The 10,138-nt window shown below is 36.8% G+C and overlaps 2 protein-coding genes across 4 annotated transcripts in view; one reads left to right on the top strand and one right to left on the bottom strand.

The window, feature by feature from the left end:
- Positions 1 to 4,574: 4,574 nt before the first annotated feature.
- nop53 (NOP53 ribosome biogenesis factor) lies at positions 4,575 to 9,484 on the bottom strand. 2 transcript variants are annotated; one of them, XM_055195614.2, is made up of 12 exons: positions 9,254 to 9,484; positions 8,774 to 8,850; positions 8,595 to 8,682; positions 7,536 to 7,744; positions 7,343 to 7,398; positions 7,136 to 7,231; positions 6,952 to 7,050; positions 6,490 to 6,657; positions 5,517 to 5,692; positions 5,080 to 5,146; positions 4,915 to 4,991; positions 4,575 to 4,756 (listed from the first exon to the last, which is right to left on the bottom strand). In XM_055195614.2, exons 1-12 carry the CDS (start codon positions 9,457 to 9,459, stop codon positions 4,696 to 4,698), a joined length of 1,380 nt encoding a protein of 459 aa, XP_055051589.2. In that variant the 5' UTR covers positions 9,460 to 9,484; the 3' UTR covers positions 4,575 to 4,695. The 2 variants fall into 2 exon arrangements, with proteins under 2 accessions (XP_055051589.2, XP_055051588.2); XM_055195613.2 differs by having other exon boundaries at positions 8,595 to 8,685; positions 9,254 to 9,483.
- A 355-nt stretch (positions 9,485 to 9,839) lies between these two features.
- Positions 9,840 to 10,138, top strand: part of atm (ATM serine/threonine kinase) — a 69,214-nt gene continuing 68,915 nt past the window's right edge. For both annotated transcript variants that reach the window (XM_073863107.1, XM_073863108.1), the window contains exon 1: positions 9,840 to 10,094. The gene's annotated coding sequence lies outside the window, so the exon portion shown is untranslated. The remainder of the gene's footprint in view (positions 10,095 to 10,138) is intronic.

Below are 10,138 nucleotides of genomic sequence, written 5' to 3'. Positions count from 1 at the left end.
TCATCAGCTTCATACAACAGCAACTTTACACCATTTTTACACAACAAGGTAGCCTTAAACAAGAGAGCAGCTTTACACAACAGAGCAGCTTTACAAAACAGAGAAGCCTTAAACAAGAGAGCAGCTTTCCATCAGTTTTACACAACAAAGCAGCTTTACACAAAAGAGCAGCTTTGCTTATACAACAAGGTAGCCTTAAACAATGGAGAATCTTTACACAACAAAGCAGATTTACATCACCCTACACAACAGGGCAACCATAAAAATAGAGCAGCTTTTACACAACAAAACTTTTAAATAACAGAGGAACAGAGAAATGGAGCCTATTTACACTATATTTACGCAACATAACATGAGCACCACAGATGAATGCCACAGAGCAGATGAATTTTATTTTTATAACAGAGCATGCTTTAAGCAACAGGACACCATCTTTACAGAATAGAATTTACACTACATTTAAATTTAAGCATAAATACATCTTTAGAATAACATACACCACCACCTTTACAAAACAGGGGAGCCTAAAAAAAGTAAATGTATACTTTTAAATGTATACCTTTACACAAAATCAGCTTACAACATGATTTGAACAAAACTTTGCAACTTTACAACATGATTTAAAGAAAAATTACACCACACAAAGGAGCAGCTGTAAACAACAGAGTATTTTTCGTTTTACACCACTTTTACATAAGAGAGCAGCTTTACACAATATATATAGGGAAGTGAAAGTCAAAGCATTTCCATAATCGAAATGTGACCTTTGCCTTTAACCCATCCTAGTGAGTAGTGAACCCACACAACCCGAGCAGTGAGCAGCTATCACTGCAGCACCCGGGGAGCAATGAGGGACAGGTGCCTTGCTCAAGGGCACCACAGTAACAACCTGCCGACCGTGAGACAGGAACCAGCACAATTACTCTTCCATATACTGATTTTTGGATGTATATATTTGATAGTGGGTTCTTCGTGTTATTTATTTGCTTCAACACATTCAGAACAGATGATATGGGGGCAGTGATTGTCCAGATGTGTAACAGTTGCACAGATGTTAGGATTTAAAGTTCTCTCAGCCACAACCTTCATTTGTTACCTTTTCATTCAATTATTGCAACATTTATTTTTTGGTTCTTTGTACACTCTGTAGACGTATCATTTTGGTTGCAAAATGCATTCAAGCGTAACAGCGACCACTCACTGTTTCGGTGGCCTCGGGTCCGGAAACATTTTTCCCATTCATTTTCTCCATAGGCATTTCACAATGAATTCTTAGCCCTGAACAAAACCTAACTGGCTCACAACATTACAACCGTTCATTCAAAGCAAAGCAGAGTTGATATCACTCATTCTACAAAAGCATACAGAGCTCGAAAACATTTATTTGTTAGTGCTTTGATAGTTTATCTCTCTATAGAGAATAAGGGATTTTTTACATTCAGAACATTTTTACATTTACTTCAAAACCTTGCATGAAAAAACGGCATGCTTGCTAATATACCTTTACCTGTTCACACAGTCACATTTTTTATTCAATGTAAATAAAATTGCCCTTGTTAATACCTATTAAAATGCATGTAACTGCTAATAACACATTTATAAATGTATTATTACAGCCTCACAACACAAGATTCATTTACAGCATGTGGTCCATTATTTACAGAGGTTTAAAGGTTAGTATAAACTCATTGAACTGAGGTGAGTTCATAATAAGAACAGGATTACTGGAGGGACGTTACAGCAGGCGGGCGAGATCAGAGATGATAACCAGGGTGGGCGTCTCTTTAGGTAAGATTACATTACCACCCGTGATTGCAGGATAATCTGCTTTGCCTGCACACTGTTACCAGTGCAAAAGTAAGGAGAAAACAGTCCTTATCCACGGCCGGGGGTTACATCAAAACAGCAGTTTTATTTCAGTGAGTTTTCAAATTAGTACTGTATTGCATTTTAATTCAGTTACATTTCTGCACATTTTATAGTGCATTCATAAATAATAAACAATAAATTGCAACTAATATTACTTGCAATACATTTATCACATTTGAAAAGGAAAGTCAACCCACTTACATTTGAATTGTGGGATACAGTACTTCAAAATGATGTAGCAAACTACAGTTTAAAATGTTTATCACCATTTACTCTTTCACATTATTTTATAGTATAAGTAATAAACTGCACTGTAATGTGCAGTTAACAGTAAAAAATTGAATTGCCAGACATCATAGCCAGAGCTTTTATGTGGAAATAAATATTTACCTTGAAATGACATGGCATGTAATTAGCCGGCTTCTGCGAATGTATCGTAATCATTGATGAATAATTAAATATTGATCAGTGGGTAATCACAAGGTCTTTTTCTTTTACTAGGAGACTGCTGACAATTGGCTTAGCTTAGCGTTTTCTAAATTCTGTTAATATAGCATACGAGCAATTCCATTGTTATGGATTTGACATTTGCAGTCAAAACTTGAAATATAATTTTCAGTGAATGTATTACTAATAGACTAAACCATATATTTGATATTTTCCTACACCCATGATGACACAGTTTAGACATCAGAAAAATATCAGTCTATACTCATGCTTTCTATTTCAGATGAAGGAAACGTGTGTTATGGATGTAAACAAAAAAGGACACATGTTTTTTGGGAGACAATATACTTTGTTAGGAATTCTGTGAATTAAAATGCACAACCCAGAAGCAATAATACCCAACAAATGGAGAAGAGATGGCTCTTCAAAGAATATTTAATATTTATTTATTTCATTTTTGTATCCGCACTTATGAAGAAGAATCAGTGTTATGGACACGACATTTCTCTTTTATAGACATGACAATTCTGAAAAAATCCTTCAAAACTTTAAAAACTGAGATTTTGCATAGGTACTGATCTAAGATATTAGTTTGGTTAAAACATATACTATATGAACAAAACTATAAATGCATCACTTTTGTTTTTGCCCCATTTTTGTGTTTGTGAGCTCTTCTCCTTTGCCGAGATAATCCATCCACCTCACAGGTGTGGAATGTTGGTCCACTCCTTTTCAACGCCTGTGCAAAGTTGCTGGATATTGCCGATCCAGAGCATCCAAACATGCTCAATGGGTGACGTCTGGTAAGTATACTGGCCGTGCAAGAACATTCCACAGACCACAATCAACAACCGGATCAACTCTGTGCGAAAGGAGATGTGTTGCACTGCATGAGGCAATGGTTTCAGACCCTCCAATACAGAGTGGCCTTTTACTGTAGCCAGCCTAAGGACCACCTGTGCAATATTCATGCTGCATAATCAGCATCTTGATATGCCACACGTGTGAGGTGGATGGATTATCTCGCCAAAGGAGAAGTGCTTACTAACACAGATTTAAAGGGTTTTGTGAACAATATTTGAGATAAATTGTTCTCTTGTTTACATAGAAAGTCTAAGATCTTTAGAGACAGTTCATGAAAAATGGGGGCAAATGCAAAAGTGTTCAGTGTATATATTTAATAATTTTCCAGTTTTTCCTGAGGTTTTTTTTTCTCTGTCTTTCTTGTAAAGCTGCTTTGAAGAAATGGAAAAAAGTTATACAAATAAATGTGAGCCATTTGACACAAATCCTGCCAAAACAATAGTCATCATGGGATTAATGAAACATCATAGATAGGTACATTATACATGCCGTGTCATTTGAAGGAAGTAAATATTTATTTCCACATAAAAGCTCTGGCTTTTATGTCTGGCAATGGATTTTTTACTGTTTACTGAACAAGTACAGTGCGGTGTATTACCTTTACTATAAAACAATTTGACAGTAAATTGTGATAAACATTTCAAACCATAGTTTGCTACATCCTTTTTATATTATGACCTCATTACACATTGTTTAATTCCATACCCACATTTACTGTACTGTGGAAATAAACTTATTCGACACATTTCTGTGTTAAAAAACTTAAAATGTCATACATTTTCTAAAAAGTGATAACCACAACTTGATTTTGATTTGTTTTATTGACAATGTAACGACAAGATGAGCATGTAGCATTGTAGGACACACCTGAATACCCCTGCTGTACGTTGTCACTTCTGGTGTGAAAGCAGACATTTATAGCAGTGCTCTATATAAAATCTACTCCATAAATAACCAAATAAGGACTACAAAAGAGTTTATATAAATAAACAGCACAGAGACATTGACTTCCATATCACAATTTTATTATCTTAAATCAACTCACAGAAGTATTTCAATAGTTGATGTCTTTACATTTAAATATTCTGCATTAATCGACTGTTTTTGGATGGGCTAGGACTCGGCGATGCCTGAAGCACAGACCAAAACCAACTCTGCCGCTTTTGAGTAAAAGCATTAAATCAGAATACACAAGACATCGAGATGATGTCTAATGCTATTGTGTGTTTTGGTTCTCATGGTTTAAAATTTCTGTTGTCCAACCACTCCTATATCAATAGTGATATACTGCATAATGTATCGGCAAAACAAACAAAAGTCCCATGAGAAAGTCAATAAGAAGTATTTGCATCTGGATTTATATAAACACACAATAAAGGCAAGAGCTTATCAAGTAGTTTTGGAATCTGATTTTTTTATTATTTTGATGTGATCAAAATATCATTTCGTCCCATCGTTTAACCCATAGTCAGCTACATCGTAGGATGCTTGCACGAGTATTGCAACCATGTCCGGTCACTCGATCGCCTTGAAGGCTCTTTTTTCTGTGTACTTCACCTTGAGCCTCCTATTAAACCTGAAATGAAAATATTAGATAAATATAAAAGACTGACAGAACTAAAGAATAAACAAAGCATTAAACGGTTTACAACAAAACATCAGTCATGCCGAAAGCATTACATAACGGAAGGCACAAAGAAATCGTGGATCAAGAGAATCAAATATTTTACGTACTTGACCCTCTCTCTGGGCTCAATCAGGTTTCTCTTCTGAAGGCTCTTAAATCTGTCTTTGAGGATGCTGCCCTCTGGCTGCAACAAAAAGACACACACGTATATTTATAAAGAAAAACTACAACTCAACAGCAGCATAACACAAACATAACTTAAACATACAAACCTTTAGACTGCGAAGAGAGCTGGCAAGCTCATCGCTCAACTGCACATCCAGATCAGGAACCTGGAACCTACAAAAATAAACCCAATTTCAATTATGCCACACAGCATAAGGTTACAGGTTTAGTATTTGGTGTAGTATTTTTGGAACTAGTACTATATTATGTATTTTAAAAATTAAAAAATGTATCAAATATTCCAATCATTTGTTAACAAAAGTGATTGTAATGGGAAAAAAAGACAAGATTGTAACTATTTGAAATCTTGTGTTAGGCAGGTTCAACATAGAAAGCCACTTTGTTAGTAACTTGTTATGCAGTAAGCTACACAATTATGGGTAGTTTTAGCATAAATATTTTGAATGAAGTGCTTGGCAAAGTTTAACAATAACTTTGCTAACATTGAGATTTTTGAGTAAGTAAAAGATTGACAGAAACTGACTTGAGTCTGCCGAGTCGGCGTGGCAAGCTTTTCTGCGCCTCCTGCCGGGCCTTGCGTTGAACTTGTCTCATCTTTGTCTTCTGTTCCTGTTTTTTCAGGTTGGCGTGGATAGATCGGAGCTGGAACAGCTGTTGTTGTCTGTCAATCGCCTGTCGCTCTGCCTTTTTCTGTAACTCCTGTTAAAAATTAATTAAAGGACTGAATGTGAATCAAGACTCTATATACTGGTGGTTTATTCGATTTTTTACAATTCTGATTTTGCTTATCGATTCAGATTTTTATGACCAGCTGTTCTTCAGCCAAAGGCTTCAGAAATCTGATAAACTTCCTCAGCCCAAATACACAACACAGATTAGGTATTTTTCCAGACGTCACGTTTCCCCAGAGTTGTTTAATCTCACATCTCATCACACACGTCACGCAGCCAGTTACAAGCCGATCCCGAAGCGGCAATCAGTATCACAACTACTATATGAATATCTGACACAATGACTGACTGAATCTGAGAGCACTTTATCTTAATATCTGTTCAAAATAGGGTGACCCTCAGTGACCAAAAACAGCATTTTGAAACTGTACTGCACGCTGAATATTAGGGAAATGTCCCGCATTTTTAGCAGTGCTGGTTTTAAATTTTCATGTTAAGAAAACAAACGCATGGGTTCTTTAAAATGTCTTGAAAATGTGGCGTAGTTCTCCAATATTTCACAGCGCTACGTCAAAAGCAGCAACCATGACAGGTGCGTTCGGCTGCACATGGCACCCAAAGAACCGACAGGCGGATGATATCAAAGTACCGTGAGAGCGATTCAAAAGCAGATTCCTTTGTATGATTATTCACATCTCTAAATGGGTGATGTGAATCAATATTAGTTTTCAGCCATCCCTCTGGCAGATGTGCCGCCACAAATAAACAAAGTCAGTAATAAACAAGATTCGATAACTTTGTGAATTAAGTTTTTGAGATTCAGACCTTGATCCTTTCTGCTTTCTGTCTTTTTCTTTGTCTTTCAGTTTTCTTTTCTTGAGTTGCAGATGGCCCAAGCGCTGCATCTTCAGTAACCTCCTCCGACTGCTCCTGTCCCGTCTCATCCTCTTCCTCTTCAATCAATCCCTCCACCTGCTCCTTAAAGGTGCTCTCCTACACAAACCAAACAATCAGTTATAACAGAACAGGCTGGCCCACAAGTTTTTACTCGGGTAATACATATTTCCTTTAAGTTAAAATCAACACCAAGGTTTAATTTCTTAACGTTAGGAAACTACACTTAAAAATCAAAAGTTGCACATGATAACATTAATGCACAATGAAATATTATAAACAGACAATGAACACTTGCATTTGTATTGTCTAGAATTAATAAATGCTTTAATCAAGGTTAACAAACAATGTATCATTGCATCTATAGGACTAGTATTAGTGTTGGGCTTGTACCTCAGTTGCAGGTTCTTCATTCACAGCCAACTGTCGCTGCAATCTTTCCTCCGCCTTTACCTTCTTGACCTCCACCTCATGGGCCTCACGGAGCAGCTCCTACACACGCATACATCCCCATTTAGTAATAGCGCTTACTTTTAACATGATGTTTATAGAACTGTTTACATGTAATGCATTTTACCTGATGAGAAAAGAAATCTGGGTTGTATGAACCTCCGGGAGCAATAACCTCAATCGCCGGAAGAATCGAAGGCTTCTCATTCAGTTTATTTGGTCTCTGAAGGAGAAATAAAAGAATAAATAAATGAAATTAATGACTATATCCATTTTCTAAATGATTTGGTGAAGAAAACAAAAACCATCAAAGTCGACGACATTCTAAAATTACCTTGACAAGCTTCTTTTTAGTCTGTTCGAGGTAGAAGGGATCAGCGGTCTCTGGTGCTGTTGGACATAAACACACACACACATACAAAACCATCATTCGCATGAGAAACACAGCTTTGGGTTGACCAAATATGATGTGTAGATTTACATATTTAAATAAATATCACCATCACATTAAAATCAGCTCTACTCACGGCCAGCACTCCATAGGTCATAAAAATCTCTTTCTGGATTGTTATTGGCCACAGGTTTTTCTTTAACAGGCCCTCCAGCGGCCGCCGCAGCCCTACGAAGTTGAAGAAGTTTTTCCCTTCGTGACACGATGCCAATGGCTGCCAACTTAGCTGCTTTCTCTGCTGTGCGTCGCTGCTTTTTAGCATTGGGCTGCTGGTAGGCTAATATGCTGATAACAAAAAATACAAGGAAAGTGGGTTGACAATTCCACTTGTGTGCAGTTAAACCAATAACGCAAAAAGTTGGCCTATTCAGACAAATTTTGATTACAAAATATGACAGGAATAACATTTAAACGCCTTTTTCTATTTGTTAAACCACTAATAACATAAAAGCTTTCAAATTATATATCAAGGTCCAGTTATTTATAAAAATATAGGGCAGATGTTGATATGGTTGATTATTGAATAAAAAAGGACATATAAAGGCCATAACAACAATAAACAAGCAAAGCAAATGAGCGACATGATATAAAAATAGTAATATGTTAAAATATACTGTATATTTACACTTACTAGTACAAATAATAGCTACACTTACTAACAATGTACCTCTACTACTATTGTCGTTATACTGTTGTGTGTGTGTATATATGTATAACCTTAAAAATCACACACCACTGGAGCCGTAAAATAATAAAGTGAATTAAATTTCTATTATCAGGTCAGGTGGGTTGTATCTGGAATGAAAGCACTGTAAATCAGTGATTTTTTTGATCCTGGTATCCTCATTTTGTATGCTTTTTCATGTGCAACAAGATCTTACACTCAGATATTGACATAAATAGATAAAGGAGGGCGAGTAATAACACCGCCAAACGAGATTATATGCATAAAACGAATGCCCTCAGATCCTGGAGTGCCGTTCACACAACAGCCCTCCAAGTCCCATTAAGATATCTTCACATTCCCAAAGAAATACTGGGAGCGCAAGGATGAGATCATCAGTGGGCAGTGGGAAATAACAGTATGCATACTAGGAGATTCAGGATATAGACAGGACAGGTATGCTGTACTTACTTTTTTGGTGCAGGTATGCGAGTGTCAGGCTGAAGAATCAGATCTATCCGCAGTGGCTTTGATTTTTTAGACGTTGTAACTGTTGTCTCTACTGACAAAGACGTTGATAGTTAAAGATAATAATAAAAAAGACAACAAGAGACTGTTTAGAGAAAATTAATCATGTTTTTTCAACTCACCTGGTTGAGCGCTTTTGTCATTTTCACCAGTGTCTACAAAGAAGAGGCTTTCGTCCGTTTTTTCCGATATCAATCCCCTATGGATAAATGTTAAGACGTTAAACACCCAGTGTTTGCTACGAAACAAACTTTCATATAACTGATTGAGATGACAGTAGTCTTGTTTCAGGACTTGTGGTGGGAAACTTAAGGTTGTTTAGGTAAGTAAAAAATTAGTTAACCATTACCATTGTAAAGACACTTCAGCACTGTAGTAACGTCATATTTAGCAAGCACAAAGTTAACTTAGTTACAGTAACATGGACTATTTACCACCCACCACCACGTGATCATCAACGACTCTTTAACCCTATACAGTGAATATACACCAAACTCTACTTTAATAGACAACACGAATTGACCGACTGTTTCGTATTATTCCTAAATTAAATTAAATTAAATTAAATAATATATTGTTAGAGTGCACATCTGTGAACTCACCCTGTGGCTCTCTCCTGAAGCCGAACATCATCCAGAAACTCCTCCACATCGTGAATATCACTGAATTTGTTCCAGCTCTTTTTCTTGTTTTTATTCACGCGTTTTCTCCGTTTGGTATCCGCGTTGTTTCCATCTTGATCCGATTTAAAGGACAAAAACCCTGGCTGAGAAGCTGCCACGCGCTTATTTCTCCTGGCGGCCGCCATGATGAAATTAAAGAGGCGGAGCCTAAGTGAGGACGCGCCGTGTTTGTAAATTATGAGTCATGAATATTAATTAGGCCGTGTTACTTTTCTCTTTAAAAGTAGTTGTAAAACCATTGCCACAAATTTAGATACATAAATTTGTATAAATATAAATTGATTCACACAAAAGTTTGTCCATAAAAGTGGAAATTTGGCGGAGCACTGTTTATAAAAGGTTATGGCTAGAAGGGATACAGCTAACGACAAATCTCGCGAGATGTTGGGGTTAGGGTTAGTTGGGGGGTAGAGGCGAGATTTTTACGTTTGCTGTATCCTATCTAGCCACAACCCTATATTAAATTAGGTACAAAAATGTATCACAAATTGCGATTAGTCTGACCTGTCCTTTGCTACAAAAATAATTCACGTTAACTAGTCTCGGTGTTATTTACTGTGTTATTTACTGAAATAGAAAGTAAAGTCTTGAAATATGAGAATTATTCTTTAGTTCGCCGTCCGTTAGATGGCAGTAATGGATTTTGTCCTGAGCCGCGCGAGTGATGAAGAGCAGAAGGCGGGTCTGTGAGGTGAGGTCTGTGTGAAACGCGTGAACACAGAGGGGATTGAAAGTGGAAGAGGATGAAAAATAAACCCTTGTAAGCAAACAAACAACCAACACAGTGCTGCAGCTTCATAAACA

The sequence above is a fragment of the Misgurnus anguillicaudatus genome, chromosome 24 (assembly GCF_027580225.2).
Source record: "Misgurnus anguillicaudatus chromosome 24, ASM2758022v2, whole genome shotgun sequence".
Lineage (NCBI taxonomy): Eukaryota > Metazoa > Chordata > Actinopteri > Cypriniformes > Cobitidae > Misgurnus > Misgurnus anguillicaudatus.
The sequence above is the reverse complement of the archived record's forward strand: the minus strand, read 5'-3'. Positions and strand labels throughout refer to the sequence as shown.

Bases quoted from the DNA above. Each gene is read 5' to 3' on its own strand.
- nop53 (XM_055195613.2), bottom strand. From the start codon at position 9,459: ATGGCGGCCGCCAGGAGAAATAAGCGCGTGGCAGCTTCTCAGCCAGGG. The intron at 7,232-7,342 runs GTAATTTTAGAA...TTTCTCCTTCAG, and splicing joins CTAAAAAGAAGCTTGTCAAG to AGACCAAATAAACTGAATGA. The intron at 5,147-5,516 runs GTCAGTTTCTGT...TTATTTTTGTAG, and splicing joins CGCCGACTCGGCAGACTCAA to GTTCCAGGTTCCTGATCTGG.